Source organism: Oryx dammah, unplaced genomic scaffold (assembly GCF_014754425.2).
Source record: "Oryx dammah isolate SB20612 unplaced genomic scaffold, SCBI_Odam_1.1 HiC_scaffold_8, whole genome shotgun sequence".
Taxonomy (NCBI): Eukaryota; Metazoa; Chordata; class Mammalia; order Artiodactyla; family Bovidae; genus Oryx; species Oryx dammah.
The window spans coordinates 25,646,306-25,661,661 of record NW_024070192.1 but is presented as its reverse complement, the minus strand read 5'-3'; the positions used below and the strand labels follow the sequence as shown (position 1 = coordinate 25,661,661).

Here is a 15,356-nt window from a genome sequence, read left to right as displayed (position 1 = left end):
TCTGAAACTTTTGGAGACAAATTTAACATCACTACATACAGGCTGTGCACCTCCTGGAGCTTCCCTGGACCCAGTGATGACTTTTTTAGGCCTGAAGCTCTTTTGTCTGATGGACCCCTTCATTCATTAAAAACATTTTTTAAAGTTACATTTTGTGATTGCATTGCTGTAAAAATGATATAGTAATACATATTCAAACTTTTTCTTTAACCTATTTTTTTTTTCTTTTCTTCTAATTAAAAAAAGAAAAAACTAGAACATTTTCACAAGCCTGGGTCCTGCCACTTTGGGCATGTTTGTCTGCCCATCATTTGCCCCACCACCCCACACACCTTGAACCACCTACCTCACAGACACCCAGCGGGCAAATTCCCCTCCTCTATGGCACCTGAGCCCACCTTCCACTCACAGGCAGAGAGACAGACAGAGGGACAGACCTGGGGACTCTTGCAGAGATACCCTTGTCCCACTCTTTCCTCCAGGAACACTGAGGGGTTATTTGGGCTGGGGAAGGGATCCACAGGAGGAGGAACAGAGGGGTCTGTGTGAGTGTGTGAGAGTGTGTGTGTGTGACTGTACGTGTGTGTGAGTGTATGTGTGTTTGTGTGTTGAGTAACAACAAAGAATGAGAGAGAAACGAAAGAGCGCAAGAGCATGTTTTGCCTGGAAGGCAAGACTTGCAGCCAATCAGAGCGCTGGGGCCTCCCTCTGCGACTCCACTATTGAGTCTATAACCGGCTGGCCGGGCGGAGCTGGCAGCATTTGACTGTGGCTTGGGACGCGAGGAGAGGCGCGCCGCGACCGCCCGAAGACCCGCGATGGTCTAAGCGCCCCTCGACCGACCCTCCCCAGAGACGCTGCCGGGAACCCTCCCCCCTCGCCCTCCGGACACACAACCCCGCCTCGTCTCCTCCGCCTCCCCCGAGCTCCTGCCCGCTTCGGCGTTCCGGCTGAGGCCAGCCCGGGGGTGGTACGGCGCCCGCCAGGATGAGTGGCTCCTTCGATCGCAAGCTCAGCAGCATCCTCACCGACATCTCCAGCTCGCTCAGCTGCCATGCGGGTTCCAAGGACTCGCCCACCTTGCCCGAGTCTTCCGTCACTGACCTGGGCTACTACAGCGCTCCCCAGCACGACTACTACTCGGGCCAGCCCTATGGCCAGACCGTAAACCCCTACACCTACCACCACCAGTTCAATCTCAACGGGCTTGGAGGCACAGGCGCTTATTCGCCCAAGTCGGAATATACCTACGGAACCTCCTACCGGCAATATGGAGCCTACCGGGAGCAGCCGCTGCCCGCTCAGGACCCAGGTGAGGACCGCGGGGTCGCTGAGAGCGGGAGGCACCGGGAGGTTCCCGACAGAGAGGAATTGGAGCCAAAATCTAGGGGAGCGTCCCGGCTAAGAAGTGTACTGTCTGAAGTTAGAGACGGTGAGCTAGGTGACCCCCAGAGTGGACGGACCACCTTCCAGTCCAGAAACTGGGCGCCTTTGGGGCGTGGTGCACGCGGGACGCTGCGGTCGGTCCCGGGTGAGGATCCGGGTGAGCGAGGCGGAGAAGGAGAGGGCCCTGGACGGTCAGAGAGCCTCCGCATCCAGGTGCTTTCCCGGCACTTCAGCAAGCGGCTCTCCATCGGGCTCCGGGCAGGCGGCGGGCGCTGGGAGTTCTGCGACCGCAGTTTGGATCTGGGCTGGGGAGGGGGAGAAAGATGAGGGCGACACGGAGAAAGAGCCCTCAGAATTACGGAAACAGGGAGGGAAGCAGCAACTGAGAGTGAAGAGACGGGGGCAAAAAGAAAAATGGAGGCATAAAAATATTTTTACAAAATATAAAATATGTGTATTTATAAACATAAAGCGGAGGCATAAAAATGGAGAGACAAAGGGAAAGGAAAGACGGAAGAAAGGATCTGAGCAAAGGGCGAAGGAAAAGGAAGTCTGATGTGGCCGCAACATTTTCTGAAATCTAAAATTATTCTAAAAAGAAAGGGTCTACAAAACAAAAAAAGGAAGGGAGAACAGGAAAGAAAGAGCGAGAGCAGTGACGACGGCGAGGTGCCTGTGAGAGGGCGGCGGGCAGGCGGCGGCAGGGACCGAGGGGAGCGAGGCGGCGGCCGTGCGCGTCCAGGGGTGGCTGGCGCCGGGACCGGGGGAGCAGGAGCCCGGGAGCGCAGCGTCGTGGGCGGCCGCCGGCCAGGCTCTGTGGCCGCAGCTCCCTCCCGGGGCGCCGGCGGCGGAGAGCGCCGCCAGGAAGTCCCGGGACAAGTCGGGGGGCCGGTGGGTGGGGGCTCCCGCGGGGCTCCGGAGGGCGCCGGTGTCTCTGGCCGAGGCTGAGTCGCCCACCGCCCGGTGCGTTGCCCGCAGTGTCCGTGAAGGAGGAGCCGGAAGCTGAGGTGCGCATGGTGAACGGGAAGCCCAAGAAGGTCCGAAAGCCGCGCACGATCTACTCCAGCTACCAGTTGGCCGCCCTGCAGCGCCGCTTCCAGAAGGCCCAGTACCTGGCGCTGCCCGAGCGCGCGGAGCTGGCCGCGCAGCTGGGCCTCACGCAGACGCAGGTCAGTGGCGGGCGGTCGAAGGCCGTGAGGACTCGGTGGGGTCCTGCGGGACCCCGGGATACCCCAGGCACCGCTGAGCCCAGATGGCTTCATAAGTTGCCTGCAGGCCCTTGAAACCCTTGTCTGTGTATAGAAGGACCCCCAGATCTCAAACTCGGTTGAAGTTTGTGCATTAGCACGTGTACAGGTGTGCATATTTGTGAATCGTGCGACTGAGTGTGGACTGAGTGTGTCTATCAGATTCTCTACCCCAGAATCCCCAGCTTCCACAGGCTCCCAGCAGCGATGGTCACCGCTAGGAGTCCGCATAGTGCTCCCCACCACCCCACCCCCCAACCCCAGGCTAGGCGTGTGTGTGAGGGGTGTACATACACGTGTATTCATGTCTGTTTGCACACAGGCTAATGTGTGCACAGTACATGTGGGATACACACCTCAGGAGGAAGGCCTTTCAAGGGCTACTGTGTTTATTGATGGACACATGTACTTGACTGGGCCCCGTGGTGAGTGTATGTACAAAAATGTGTGCTTGTATCAAAAGACTGCATTCCTGCTCAGTACCCAAATGCTCCACCCCTTGTGTGCTTGGAGGCAAGAACAGATTCCCCACAAAGGGGGGTAGGGACTCAGAGGTGGCAGTCCCCCAGCCCCAGCCTGTCCCTAAAGCCCCCAGCAGCCTGTCATTGCTCAGGGGAGGAGTGGCAGACGCCTGGCTCCCTACAGGTGTTGACAGGCGGGCCTGGGTTGCGGCTGCGTGGGGCCCGGTCCGCCGGGAATCTGGGTCACCCGGTGAGGAGCTGATTCATTGTTTGTACCAGTCATGGGGTGGAGAGCGGCAGGGGGAGGGGGAGATACCCCAGGGGAAATTTGGAGATCATGGCTCACCTGCTCCTGAGTCCCAGATCACCCCCATTAACCAGCCCCGAAGGGCTCCTGAGTGTGTGAACATGGGAGCTCATGTTTGCAGGCCGTTTATCTGGGTGTATCTGTGCATGTGTGTATCTTTATAGACTGGTGCCTGTGTGTGAAGTGGTGAGTGGGTATGTTCATGCACATGGAGACGCTTATGTGGGTGTGGATTTGTCTCTGTATATCTGTGCACCTTTGCTTATGGGTTTCTAATGTGAACAAAATGCTGCAAACTGCCTCCTCCCCTCTGGGCTGCCCTTTATTCAGTGCTTACTATGTCAGTAGTATGGCTGGCTGCTTCGAGTTCTTTGTCTGTCTTAACTTTTTTGAGCATTATAGTGACCCTATGATGTAGGTAATAGTGCTGCCAGTGTCCCCATTTTGCAGATGAGGACAGCAAAAACCAGAGAGGTCGGGTAACTTGCCCACAGTCACACACTTAGTAAGTGGCAGAGCAGAATTTGGACCTAAGCCACCAAAAGTTTCTAGCTGAATTTCTATCCCCAATAGAAAAAGATGCTGGCCTGGAGGCAGGATGCCTGGATTTTGCCTGGGTCTTATGTGACAGTGGGTTCTGGCCCAGCCCTCTCCAGACTGGCTTCCCTGATGGGTTTTCACTCAGTGTTCTAAGAGGCTAACTAGCTCCCCCTTTCTTCTTGGGGCAGGTGAAAATCTGGTTCCAGAACCGCCGTTCCAAATTCAAGAAGCTCTATAAGAATGGGGAGGTTCCCCTGGAGCACAGCCCCAACAACAGCGATTCCATGGCCTGCAACTCACCACCGTCACCTGCCCTCTGGGACACCTCTTCCCACTCTACTCCAGCCCCTGCCCGCAGCCAGCTGCCCCCGCCACTCCCGTACAGTGCTTCCCCCAGCTACCTGGACGACCCCACCAACTCCTGGTACCATGCACAGAACCTGAGTGGACCCCACTTACAGCAGCAGCCGCCTCAACCAGCCACCCTGCACCATGCCTCCCCAGGGCCCCCGCCCAACCCTGGGGCTGTGTACTGAGCACCTACCCGTCCTGAACCTCTCACGAAGGAACCCCGGGACCAGGCAGAAGGCGCCTCCGTCCTAGCTGACACTCAGGAATCATCGAGGAGCACAGGGGAAAGGACATCCCTTCCCCCTTCCCTTGCCCCTTCTTCCAGGGACCCAAGAGCTTCCAGAGGAAATTTACATGGACCAAGGATGCCCCCTGAACCTCCCACTCCCTGCCTAGACACTGGGGTGCCCCTCCAGATGTTTGCGCACTCCACTCCAGCTGGGACAGCTGTTCCCCTTCTGCTCCAAGAGCCTGGATTGGCTTCAAATGGCTCATCACCTCCCAGATTCTAAATCTTAGTACTCAGTCCCCAGACTGGATTCCTTGGGTACTGGGGAGACTGTGGAGTGTGCGCAGGTCAGGCTTGGGCTGGGGCATCAGGCACTGTGGATCCCAGGACCTGCCAGGCCCAAGATCCTCCCCCAAGCCACCTGTGGCTGTCTCCTTCCTGAGCATCCCCTCTGCCAAAAAGACATTGGACCGTGAGACTGGGACTCAGGGTGGGGACCTCAGCGAGCCCTGCCCTGAACTTCTAGCCCTCATTTAAGATTTGAGGGTTACACCAAAGAAAAGCCCCAAGTAAGGGAAGCTTTTAATGTTTGTGGCTTTAGAGAGAAGAATTCAAGGAGCACCTCGCCTCCCCCACTCTGGTCGAAGAGGAGGGGTGGGTCCCAGGCAGCCTTCCCGACCACCCATTTCTTCTCCCATGTACAGGACTTTGCACAACTTTGGTTTCAAAAGCTGTTGAAAAATAGGAAGACAAAGGGCATTGTTAACAGTTAGGACCAATCTCTCCTGCGTGGGCACCTCTGCTCACCCCCGTGCCCCCACCCCGCCTCTTCCCACCTCTTCCTCTCCTCCAGTAAGCTGGCGCCAAACCCCAAATCTCCAAGGAGACACACCAGGAAAGACAAACCCCCAAACACCCCCTTTCCGGTGGCCTTGGAAACAGATTGTTCCCGCCAAGACAGAGAATGTCGGGTGAGGTGCACGGTGTTATAACTCAATACCTTTAGGGGTGAGGGGGTGGCTGTCTGAAAGGCTGGTAGCACTGGCTCTTCCTGGCCCAGATGTCCCCCCAGAGCTAACTTTCCTCCACCCCTGATGTGGTCAAACATCGAAGAAGAGGAGGGGTAGAGGACTCTAGCTATATATATAGTATGTATTTTTTTTTTTAAAGCAACAGAGAGAAGCAGCCTCCTCCCTCCTGTGGTTTCCTATTTATGTGGCCCTTTCCTCCTGGACCTACCTGCCTGTGCGCAGTGAGCTGAGAGAAACAGAGATGTGTGCTCCGGCTGGATTTGGGTTTGGTGGGAGGCGCAGGCGTGAGGAGAGACATGGTGGATCTCAAAGAGTCCCACCCCAAGGGGACGGGAACGAAGCCAGCTCCCACCCTCTCCCAGCCTTCTCATTTCTGCTTTCTTATTGGACTCACCTTTATATATAACATTAATAAAAAAGAAGAAAATAACCACTGAGCTCTTTGAACTGGAGGCTAGAGGCAGGCAGCTCTCAGGGGAGGGCTGGGAGTCAGGAAAGTTGTTTGGTGGGGAAGGACCTCTGAGCAGGGGCTCATAAGAGATTCAGAGCCCTGGGGGCCTACTGCTGGGGCTCTGAGCTCAAGAGCTGAGCTGGGCTTGGCCAGGGGGAACAGATGCTCCTGACTGCACAGCTGGCCCCACAGTCTGGGAAATGGAGGCTCCCAGCCCTTGGCCTCCCTGACTCCACTCTGCTTGGCGTCCCTTGTCGGTGTGATTTAGCAGCCCTCCACTGCTGCTGCTGCTGGGTCACCTCAGGGCTGCTATTTGATCCTGGGCTCACACACAGACATGCTTGCACACATACATGTGTAAACCCCCTGCCTCCATGCCCAGGCATTTCCTTACCACTCACCCTTCTGTCTGTCCCTTTCAGTTGGAGGCGAGGGCAAGGCCTTAGGCAGGGAGAACACCACTGCTCCCACAGCTGGCAGGGACCTCAGGCCATTGAGATCCAGGCTGGGCCATGGAAACAGACAAGGGGGGTTCCACACTGACCTTCTCAGAGAGTGCTTGGGCCCTGACTCACGGACGGCCTAGGCCAGCAGTGCCGCCCCCTCCTCTTCCAGCTGCCCAACTCCAAGACTCTGGAGACAGAGAGCTGGAGGTGGCAGTGGGAACGGAAGCGTGCGTGAGCAAACATCTTGGCCCAGATGGGAGACACAGATGGGATTCATGCACACGCTGTGAAGCCACCTCTCACACATATACCAAGACTCACATCTCTCTACCATCACACATACATGGACTCATGTTGTCCTCTGAGGCCACATACATAGATCTGAGTGCACACCCGAGACACGTTAGCATCACACAAATAGACGAACAATAGCACTCCAAAGGAGTGTGTATCAAAGGATACACAGGTGCACACACACACACACACAGCAGAGACTGCACCCTGTACTGGAAAAAGTCTAGAATGGAGACTCAGCAACACCGTCCAGCAGCCAGTGTGACCCAGCTCAGCCTGGAAACTCCCTGTCGGAATCTCAGTTTCTCACCTGTCGAATGGGAACAACAATCCCCACCCTTCCAGGCTTCTGGGGCGACTGTGAGCCACAAAGCAGAATAAGGATGAGGAAGCAGAACAGAAGGGCCTTGTGGAACAGCAGGACTCCAGAACCTGGGGACCTCCAGCCTCCACCTTACCCTTCTGCCTCTCAGAAAATAGGCCTCCCCTCCCCCTTGCCTGAGGCTGGCGGAAGGGAGGAGGGCCTCCAGCCCACGGACGCCAGCCGGGCTGGCAAGGGTTAAGTGGCAGCTGCCAGGCGGGGCTGAGCTGAGCAGTTTGGGTTGAGGGCTGCGTGCAGGCAGGAGCAGCGAGGCGGCAGCCGGGCAGACTTGCTGGAGACACTGCATTTTATTAGGGCTGGGCTGCCAGCAAAGGGAGGGAGAGGGAAAAAAAGGGCAGAAAGAGAGAGGAAGGAAGGAGGGAGGCTGGGCGGGCAGGCTGGCTGGCGGGCTGCTTCGGGATGAAAGGATGTTGTAAGCTCCTAATTCCTCCCTGCTCATCCCTGCTCTGTCAGGCTGGATTAACTGCCCGGGTGACCTCCCTCAGGGTCAGCCCCACCCCTGACCTCCCCTTCTTCCTCTCCTCACCTCCAGGCCAAGCAGGTCACCCTCTTCACCAGCCTAGGCTGGGGCGTGGGGGGCCATGGAGACAGGTGCTTAGGTGGGGGACCTGGCAGAGTGCCTGGGTGGGGCAGCTGAGCCCATTGCCTTGTGACAACCTTCAGAGAAGAAGAGGGGGGCGAGGGAACCCCAGTCTGCCCCGAGGGTCACTGTTCTCCAAACCTTAGTAAGGGCTGGATTTGCTAAACCCGTATTCTATGCCAAGCACGTTACATGGGATCCTCAAAACAGCCTGGGAGGTGGGTGGTATAGTGCCCATTTTTCAGAGGTCCAATCTCCATCAAGTTTACATAATTATGTGCATGTTCAGTTGCTCAGTCGTGTCCAATGCTTTGCAACCCCACGAACTGTAGGCTACCAGACTCCTCTGTCCATGGGATCTTCTAGGCAAGAATACTGGAGTGGGTTGCCATTTCTACTCCAAGAGATCTTCCCGGCCCAGAGATACATAACTAATATGTGGCAATGCTGGGATTTGAATGCTGGTCTGTCTGGAGAATGGGTGCTCTTTGTGGGCTTTTCTGCAGCACAGTTTACTAAAATGCCCAGGGCAGGGTGTCAGAGAGCTGAGTAGCTCTGCCTACCCCAGCCCTCCAGCCTTCCTTCCTGGGTTCTTCCCTGGGAGACGTGTGGGGGGAGGGGCTGGGCTTCTTCCCCAGGGCTGATCCTTGGAAAAGCTTGATGCTAGATTCAGGAATGTGCATGCTGGAGTCAGCTGACCTGGGGTGAATTCTGCCTCCACTACTGACTGTGTGATCTTGAGCAAATCCTTTAACCTTTCTAAGCCTCAGTATTTTCATCTATAGCATAGCAATAATGCTACCTGCCTAGCAGGTAGTTGTTGAGAGGACTAAATGGATAGTGTGTATAAAATGTTTCACAAGGTACACAGCACATAGCAAGTACTGCTCAGTATATCAAGTTGCTGTTGACGATGGTGACAGGATGATGGGGCTTACTGCCCACCTTGACTCCTGCCCCATCCCACCCTCAATGCCAGTGATTCAGACCCAGGCCCCTGGCTGCACTTGCCACTTTGTTGATCTGCCCATTTCTAGGTGCACTCCAAAAAGGAGTGAGTCAACCCAATGTTCTCTGAGCACCTGCTCTATTTCACGCATTGTTGTAGGCACTGGTGCCACAGATGACTGAGGCCTGGGCAAGGAGGCACAGATCTGGGTGAGGAGCTCCAGGGTCAGAAGCAGGGACTACCCTGGAGAGGCCCCCAGCTGGGCAAACCTGACATAGACAAGGGGGTTGGGTGAGTTGTCAGAGGAAAGGGGCAGGGCAGCTGGTGGCGGGTGGGAAGGAAACACGGAAAGGCTTCGTAGGGGAGGCAGCATTTGGATTGTGCCTTGAAAAAAGGATGGCAGCATGAGAGGCAGAGATGGGGGTCTGGGAACATACTCCCTGGAGATCCCACCTGCAGAATAACTCCCCTCCCAGGACTCACGGACGCAAGGGAAGGGGACTTGTGGGGGAGCCTTGAGGGCTTCTTGAATTGGCTAGAGCTTATGCTAAAGGGAGGGGTGGCATGGACCCAGAGAGTTCTTAAATACTTCCCTGGATGCGAAGCTCAAGGAAGGGTCAGGATCTGGCATTTGCCAGCCCCTCAGACCTGCTGGGAGCCATCCTGACTCTGAGAGCCTGGAGAAAGAAAGCCCCTGCCCCTATACTGGGAGGAGAGGGCTCATGCCCTTCTTACTTGCAGAAATGGATGAGAAGGATGATCTCTATCCTTGTCTCTGAGGCCCCTCCCTTTAAGGGTCCTGGATACTAGGGGGTCTTAGAGACTTCACCCCAATTCAGCCTCCACACACCACCTGCCTCAGCAACCATCACTACCACCTACTCCCCAGGCCAGCGGAGCTCCCACCTCTGCGGGAAAGGGGATTCCAGGCACCCAGACCGGACACTTGATGTGCAGCCTCCCCACCTAGGTGAGGGCTCTGGTTGGCTAAGTCAGGCCGAATTGCATCAACCATGCCTGGAGGGGATGGCAGAGGAGGGCTGGGGGAGACTGAAGGGGGGAGGAGAAGGGAGAGCCTTCAGCCAGCATCCTGGCCTCTGTTTTTCCAGCTTTAATTGCAGCGTTAATCACCTTAATAAGCTGTTTACCAACCACCCAGCAGCCTGAGACTGGGAGGTTTAGAAGCCAAAAAGTGCTTGGAGATGAGTTTCCTGAGCCCCAGGGAAGAGGGGCAGAAGGACAGTGCTGATGGGGGCCTTGGTGGGGCTTGGGGCAGAGGGAGCAGATGAGGGGCTGGCAGAGAAGGCTGGGGGAGTCAGGAAGGCCAGCCTCCAGCTCTTTGCAGGGGCCCAGACCCTCTGCCCCAGAAGCCCTTGAGTCAGTCCTCAGGGAAACCTTCCCAGACCTTCAGCCCAGGTCCCCAGCCCCCGTCTTTCTCCTTTGTCACTCAGCCTGCTAGTCACTGCTAACTGGATGACTCTTCTCTTTCCAGGCCCCTAGTCCTAGCTCTGTGGAGGCAGAGCCTATGTCTCACCTTTACTGTCTTGTCCCCAGCTCAGAGCACTGGGCAAGGACGGGGAGGGTTGCTGAGCTGCAAAGCAGGGGGCGTGGGGATGTCTTTCATACCAAGGTCCCTGGGGGTAGGGCTTTGAACTGGGATATATAGCATGGGGACAGGGGCTTGGGTATGTTCACTCCGTGCTCATCATGCTGGCTGGAGAGCAGGATTTCAGTGGACATCAACTGCCCAGGTGAATATGTGAAGCCTGCCCTTGGGATCCCTCATACAATCCCTCCCACTCCCACTAGATGAGGGATTGTGGGGCTGAGGGGGAATGATAACTGCCTCCTGCTCTCAGCTGTTGAGGGCCAACCAGACAATGAGAGGAACACCCAGCACCCAATCACTAGCTGCTTGGTGAGCAACGCAGGAGCTAAGAGTAGCTGCAGCCTCAACGGTCATCATCGCAGCTACTCATCCATCGCGAAGTGTCTCCTGAGAGGCTGTATGTCTTGCCCAAAGTCACATAGCGAAGGAGGGGCAGTGAATTTAGGAGACCTCCTGGCAAAGGAGAGACTTTGGGATTGGTCTGTTGAGCCCCAAGGTGGGCTGTCTGAGAGAAGGAGTGACATTGGAATCCAGGGCAGCTAGGATAGACACCCTGGCGGGAGGCAAAGCTGGGGAGGGGGCTGAGTGGGGAGGGGGCCTCAAGGCCCAAATGCCTGGGTTGTCTCCTGGAGCAAGTGTGAGCAGGACTGGCAGTGTCTGCTGAGTGAGCAGGGACCCGAAATTCACACCCTGGAGGATCGGCTGGGACGGGGGAGGGGGTGCCTCCCAACCCAGGCAGTTCAGCTTATACCTGGCAAACTGGCGGCAGCAGCATCGTGCCCTTCCCTGCACACTGAGGGCGTCTGGCCACGTCCTGCGGCACTTGTGGCATTGTCCCACACCTACCCCTGGGACCAGTCAGGCCTGCCCTTAGTTCAGGAATCATCAGTGGTGCTGGGTAGGGGGGAGCGGCGACATGCCTTCAGCTAAGAGAGGGTAAGGGGAAGCTGAGGAGAGCAAGAAGCCACAAGAAGCAGGAGTTTGGCTGGTAAGGAAGGAAGTCTCTCAAATGCAGACTCAGATCCTCCCAAGATCAGGCAGTGAAGACGCTAATGGAGCACCTACTGTGCACAAGGCTTGTGCCAGAAGCTTTCACAGGCACAGTCTCATTTAATCTTCTCAGCTGCCTGGCAAAGACAGTGCCATTATTATCCCACTTCCCAGGTGAGAAAACAGACTCAAGAGGTTCAACAGTTTCCCCTAAAGGCCTCCAGTGAATGTGTTTCAGAGTTTAGCCTTCTGAATCCCTGGCCTGTGGCCCTTTCACCATCCCATGGCTTCTAAGATTGAAATGGGGAGAAGGTAGGGAGGATGTCAGGCTGAGCTTTCCCCCTTCTTCCCAGATCAGCTCTGTGTCCTTAGAGACAGCAGTGTTTCATAGAGTAGGACACGTGTACAAACACCCAGGCACACGTATGCACATTTCTGAGCGTTAACCCTGACTTTGACATTTACTACGTATCTTCAGCTAAGTCATTTGCCTTCTCTGAGGTTCATTTTCCTCATGTATAATGTAACTTTCAGGGTTCCTGAGGAAATTAAATAATACTTAACACAAAGCTTGGCACAGTGATGGAGCTCCACAAACTATCCTGTCAGTTCTAGATGAAACCAGTCTGTGTACAATTAGGACACTCCTCAGTTGACCTTGGGAGTGCTAGGTGCCCTCAATGGGCCCAAAGTTTACCCTTTTGCCTAATGAGGGGAGTTCTCATATATACAATTCCTCCCTCTACTTGGAAAGTCCTTTCTTGATTCCAACCTAAGTCTGCCATGCTTCAGATGTAATGGAAGGACAGCCACCCAGGACAGAGCCATGTGCTGGGCCTTAGTCCCAGCAGAAGGGAAGAGGGCGGAGTTTAATACAGGCACACCTTGTTTTGTTGTACTTCACTTTATTACACTTCACAGATACTGCCTTTTTTTTTTTTTTTTTTTTTTTTACAAATTGAAGATTCATGGCAACCTCAGGTTGAGCAAGTCTATTAGCACCATTTTTCCAACAGTATTATTTTTTAATTAAGGTACGTGCATTTTTTTAGACATAATGCTATTGTACACTTAATAGACTACAGTAGAGTGTGAACAACTCTAGTACAGCATAAACATAACTTTTCCATGCACTGGGAAACCAAAAGATTTGTGTGACTCACTTTATTGCAATATCTATTTTTATTGTGATGGAGTAGAACCAAACCCAAAATATCTCAGAGGTATGCCTGTATCTTTTAGTTACTGATCAGCTAAAGAGCTGCTTCTTCACATCTATATACTTCAGTATTTCATTAATTTGTGTTTCCAATATAACAGGAATATATTTCCATATTTATTGCAAGGCTAGAGAACAGCATCCTATATTTATCTTATATCCAGCCACTATACCAACATCTTCCTACTTCTGGAATATTTTCCCCCTGAGGTCTCTTAAGTTTTCTAGGTATACAATCAGATATCAGTAAAGGAGTGGGGAGGGCTTCCCCAGTGGCTCAGTGGTATAGAATCTGCCTGCAATGCAGGAGACACAGGAAACCCGGGTTCGATCCCTGGGTTGAGAAGATCCCCTGGAGAAGGGCATGGCAACCCACTCCAGTGTTCCTGCTTGGAGAATCCCATGGACAGAGGAGCCTGGCGGGCTACCAGGAGTCCATGGGCTTGCAAAGAGTTGGACACGACTGAAGCAACTTGGCACACATGTACATCAGTAAAAGAAATCTCTTTTTTTTCCTCTGCTCTTTTGTCTAGCAGGAGGGATTCTGGGGTTACAGTAGAGGTAATCATTCACAAATGAAGAAGTCAGGAGCCTCAGCTGCCTCTGTATGGATTCTGTCCCAGGCAGGTTCTGGATGATCTCACTTTCGGATATCTTCGCATCTGGGGTACTCAGAAGGCTGTCCTGGAAACACAGTTGGAAGTCCTCACCCCTTCCAAACAGTAAATGCTGGAGAGGGTGTGGGGGAAAGGGAACCCTCTTGCACTGTTGGTGGGAATATAAATTGATATAGCCACTATGGAGAACAGTATGGAGACCCCTTTAAAAACTAGGAATAAAACGAAATACCCTATGACCCAGCAATCCCACTACTAGGATTATGCTGAGAAAACCATAATTCAAAAAGACACATGTACTCCAATGATCATTGCAGCACTCTTTACGATAGCCAGGACACGGAAACAACCTAGATGTCCACTGACAGATGAATGGATAAAGAAGTTGAGGTACATATATACAATGGACTATTACTCAGCCATAAAAAGGAATGAACGTGGGTCAGTTGAATTGAGGTGGATACGCCTACAGCCTGTTAGAGAGAACGAAGCAAGTCAGAAAGAGAAAAATAACATATCTTAATGCATATATATAGAATCCAGAAAAATGGTCCTGATGAAACTGTTTGTAAGGAATAGAGACAGATCACAAACTTGGGGATACAGTGGGGGAAGAAGAGGGTGGGACGAATTGAAAGAGTAGCATTGACATATGGACCCTGCCATGTGTAAACGAGTTAGTGAGAAGCTGCTGTATAACATAAGCAGCCCAGCCTGGCTCCCTGTGATGACCTAGAGAGGTGAGATGGCAGGGGTAGGGGGAGGCTCAGGAGGGAGGGGATATATATACACATATATATGACTGCTTCGTATTGTTGTACGGCAGAAACCAACACAGCATTGTAAGGCAATTATCCTCCAAATAAAAAAGAAAGAAGTCCTTACCCTTTAGCCAGTGTCCTGCACAACTCCCTCCCCTCCACATAAAGCAGCTGTGTCAGCCCACCACTCTCGCCATGGGGGTGTTCGGGGAAGACAGTTGGTCTGGAGTTCTCACAGGTGGAGACCAGCAGAGGAACAGGGATAACTGGACAAGATCCCTCAGGGACAGAGACAGAAAAGGTTTTTCTTGCTTGGCAGTCAGAGATAATACAACTAATCCTTGCTGAATCCTGATTGTATTTAGAGGCTATTGTGTTTTAACCCATTTAGTTCTCATCACCCTAAGAAGCACAGGCTATTAATTATTATCTTCACTTTCCAGATGAGGAAGGCAAGGTACAGAGAGGTTAGGAAACATGCCCAAATTACACAATGTTATAAACCAATGTTCAGTTCAGTTCAGTCGCTCAGTCGTGTCCGACTCTTTGCAACCCCATGAATTGCAGCACTCCAGGCCTCCCTGTCCATCACCATCTCCCGGAGTTCACTCAGACTCACGTCCATCGAGTCCATGATGCCATCCAGCCATCTCATCCTCGGTTGAACCAATGTTACCTCAGTTTAAAAAAAAGAAGAAAAAAGGAACTTGCCTATGGTCATAGAGTTGGACTTGAACTTGGGCATCTGGCTCTTTATTTTTTTTTTTTTGTTCCTGGGGATGACTATACTCTTCATTATGTGGTAAGTTGGTAGATCAGAGGAGGACTGAGGCAAAGGAATGGGTCACCGTACATGCTGGCATACCTGGTGTATTTCACAGCACATCTAGGGTGGGCTCTGTCTCCATGACCTTCTGAGATATCATTCTGATCATTATTCCCACTGCACGGGTGAGGAAATAAAGATCCAGGAGGTAAAGTGACTTGCCCAGAGCCTCCCAGCTGAGTGTCTGCATTCCAGGGACTCCATGAAGTCCCTCTGGACAAGGAAACACATTTTATTTTCCAAGGGGCCAGGGGAAATAGTTCATATTGTTTAGATGGGGCTGCCAAGGGGCTGGGAGTGGGAGGAAGTTGAAAGCAGGGATGAGTCCCAGGGCAGATTCAGGCCTTGGGAGAGAGGAGGGAGAGGAGGGAGAGGGGAACGTCACCAGGGGTGGGAGCAGCCTCCATCAGTGGGTCCAGCTGATCCCGTGGGCTTGGGGAATGTGACAGGAGCCCAGCAGAGGCATGTCAGCAGCCTCCCGCAGTCTGGTTTCCCCCAGGATCTGTTGGAGCAAAGAATTCCCAGTGGCTTCAGGGCTGGGAGGAGGAGTCTGCAGCAGGCCCCAGCTTGCAGGGGCAGAGAAAGCAGCTCCTGGGGCCAATCCTAAGGAGTGGTCTGGTGGCTCTGTGGCAGACATGGTGGGCAGTGGGAGGGGTAGGACCTGGACAAGGGTCTCATGG

At 53.7% G+C, this 15,356-nt stretch overlaps 1 protein-coding gene across 1 annotated transcript; it reads left to right on the top strand.

Moving 5' to 3' along the window:
- The first annotated feature begins 758 nt into the window (after nucleotides 1-758).
- Nucleotides 759-5,985, top strand: DLX3 (distal-less homeobox 3). Its single transcript, XM_040245731.1, has 3 exons — nucleotides 759-1,312; nucleotides 2,365-2,555; nucleotides 4,130-5,985. The coding sequence occupies exons 1-3, from the start codon at nucleotides 988-990 to the stop codon at nucleotides 4,475-4,477; spliced, it is 864 nt and encodes a 287-aa protein (XP_040101665.1). The 5' UTR covers nucleotides 759-987; the 3' UTR covers nucleotides 4,478-5,985.
- The last annotated feature ends 9,371 nt before the right edge of the window (nucleotides 5,986-15,356 follow it).

Coding starts and splice junctions, on each gene's coding strand:
- DLX3 (XM_040245731.1), top strand. CDS start 988: ATGAGTGGCTCCTTCGATCGCAAGCTCAGCAGCATCCTCACCGACATC. Junction 1,313..2,364: donor GCTGCCCGCTCAGGACCCAG/GTGAGGACCGCG, acceptor CGTTGCCCGCAG/TGTCCGTGAAGGAGGAGCCG. Junction 2,556..4,129: donor TGGGCCTCACGCAGACGCAG/GTCAGTGGCGGG, acceptor TTCTTGGGGCAG/GTGAAAATCTGGTTCCAGAA.